The following is a 2,704-nucleotide window of genomic DNA, read 5'->3' on the forward strand; positions in this document are numbered from 1 at the left end:
AAGGTGAGGGGAAAACAGCTGGCTACAAGTGGAGGAACTCGTGCTTAACCTCAAACCTAGGAGGTTCCTTACCTGCCAGGATTCTCCGCAGAGAGAAGCGAAGGTGGCACAGGGAAGTAAACAAGCCACCCTGTGAACCTTCAGTACGACAAAGCAGAGACATTTTCCTTAAAATAACGTGTATTCATACAAGTATCTTGGTAAAGAAAACAAAATCCTGCAAAACACTAAAAATCAAAAACAGCATTTTACAGCGTTCTCTCAAGTACAATTCAAGAGCCAAATTCAGCTACAATGGAAGCAGACATAACCCGCTGTGCTCACTTTGGCCCCCATTTTAAAAATAACTTATTCACAATACATTTAAAAAAGAAACAGTCGTACCACAAACCTAACCGGACCAACGTCAGAGATTTGTACAGCGGGAGGATTTTTTCATGACTCATTTTAAAGCACTATTGGCCTAAAACAAAAAACGGCTGCTTTGCATCTGTAGATGGTACAAACGTATGTACCAAAATGCCACTCATGCGAGACAGTTCAATAATGGGCTCTTATGCTGTTGGCATAGATATGTTCCACATATCTGCTTATGTTAGGGATGGCCCCAAAACATTTGGGATAAATTAAACCCCATTTTTAAAAAGGAGGGAGAGTCTTGGGAGCCTCAGTCCATGGATTTGAGGGGCCCCTTGAAAAAAGGGCAATTGAAACCTCAGCTTGATTGAATGAGGCAGAAATATTCAGGGAGCTGAGGGGGGGAAGTTGTTTGCTAGGCATCTAGTATCCCCCCATCCCTTTCAGTTGTAGCAGGAACCCAGAACCCAGGAAGCATTTCCAGGAGCTGGAGGTTCATGTGCTCATGAAAAGTTTCTGGGGGTTGGAGGGTGAGAGGTAAGGAGCTGACTAATGATTCTGGGAAGACTGATAGGAAATGAGGTTTCAGTCACGAGGGAAGAGTGGAGCCACTGGAATGGTTGGGTAGCCCATGAGGGACAGGGACTGACAAACATGAAGATGCACACAAAGGCTACCTCCAGTTAGGTCTCCATGGGTGCTATTGCAATGCAAACCAGGAAAGCACTTGCATGAGGTGGGGAACACATTAAAGGACAGAGACTGTGAACTACCTTCCCAGGAAGCAGAGTTCCATGTCCCAACCTGGCATGTCTTCATGAGATCCCACCTGAGCTGCTAGCTCCATGGTGTGCCAGATCCTGGAAAGCCACCAGTCCCTGTTCCCTTTCTCCCTGGACCCGTGGCAAGCAGACAGGAGACCTGATAGCTCCAAAGCTCTCTGTGAATCTCAGTCATTCACTGGAGGCTGGGTTGCTGATGGGGATACAGCTGGGGAGCAAGTCCCTCGCAGAGAGGATGGTTCCTCCTCTCCTGGGATGCAATCTGCAGCCATTTCTGTGCTGTGGCCAGGTGAGGGAGGTGATTCAGCTGCACAGGCCTCTTCCCCCTTGGCATCCAATGGGACCTTGGAGGACAGCTGCATGTTGCGGCTCTGGCGTCTGGCTGGCTGGGGTGGAAGGGGAGGTGGCATGGAGGGAGCACGTGTGGGTGTACTTGCCGTGCGGCGAGGCATGGCTTTGGGTCCACTGGGGTTCTCAGCCCCCTGAGGTGGGTTTGCAGGCATTGGTGCTGAGGTGCGAGGCTGTACTTGCGGCGGCAGTCCTGTGGGTCGGGTGGGTGCAGCTCGCTTCCCTGTACAGAGAACAAGGAGGCAAAAGTCAGAATTCCTTGAGACATCTTTGTCTCCCATCCCCATGCAGCAGATATGCCCTCTTGGTTTTCCCATCTTGGATCATCCCAGCCTGAAAAATCATAGCCCCTGGCCATCCCTCCAAGGGGAACAAGGTAGGGTCCAGCTCTGGGATGTATTTGTCCAGTGCCCCACTTTTGTGTCCTCGTTACAGACCCCAGAGCTGCTGCAATACATATAATGATGGGGCTCCTCTGTGGCAGCCCTGGCCAGAGGCATCAAGACAGATTGGCAGGTTCTTCCTCACACCCGTGGGCTGAACCTTCTGCTCCCACAAGATTGAGAGAGGGCAGAACAGAGAAGCTTAAAGTAATTAAATCCTCACACAACCAATGCCTTTGTTTCAGGAGCTAATTAGGAATTTCTGTGGCCTCAGAGAGGTTGCTCCCAAAGGCTGGAGCACAACCCTCTCACTACCCAGCCAGAGAGGGTGGAACTCACCTGCCTTAGCTCAGTAACCAACCCTGGTTCTACCTCTGGATGGGATAAGATATTCCAAAGTCCTCCAGCTCGTGTTCCTTCCCCGCATACCTGGGTCACAGCCTGAGGGACTGTTCTCATTGCTATCAGCTGCTAGTCTCCCTTTTACCCACAGGGCAAGCACAATCAGTGAGGCAAAGGCAGTTTTGCAACTTAAGAAGGGGTGTTGGCACCACACAGGCAGTACCCTCATACCAGCATATCCTGCTGAGCCCCTCACCATGGCTGAGATATCTTCCCCAGCAGAACGGTGACACCATCAGGCTGATGTTCCATCAGCAGTATGATGGTGACTGTCACATACCCCAAAGGAGAAGGTACAGAGCAGACCAGGTGCATCAAGAAGGGGCTTACCTTTGGGGGCAGGGTCATCACTTCGAGGTGCAGCCAAGGGGGGATTTGCAGCCTCAGGCAATGTTCTGGTCTCCTTTGGGGTTGTCTCAGGGTCATTCCTGC

At 50.8% G+C, this 2,704-nt stretch overlaps 1 protein-coding gene across 1 annotated transcript in view; it reads right to left on the reverse strand.

The window, feature by feature from the left end:
- Positions 1-172: 172 nt before the first annotated feature.
- The window catches only part of SH3BP1 (SH3 domain binding protein 1), a 20,670-nt gene continuing 18,138 nt past the window's right edge, over positions 173-2,704 (reverse strand). Inside the window, exons 17-18 of the mRNA XM_006025958.3 lie at positions 2,603-2,700; positions 173-1,710 (exon numbers count right to left, since the gene is read on the reverse strand). Of these exons, the coding sequence (XP_006026020.1) occupies positions 1,307-1,710; positions 2,603-2,700 (502 nt within the window). The 3' untranslated portion in view covers positions 173-1,306. The remainder of the gene's footprint in view (positions 1,711-2,602; positions 2,701-2,704) is intronic.

This window comes from Alligator sinensis, unplaced genomic scaffold, assembly GCF_000455745.1.
Source record: "Alligator sinensis unplaced genomic scaffold, ASM45574v1 scaffold215_3, whole genome shotgun sequence".
Taxonomy (NCBI): Eukaryota; Metazoa; Chordata; order Crocodylia; family Alligatoridae; genus Alligator; species Alligator sinensis.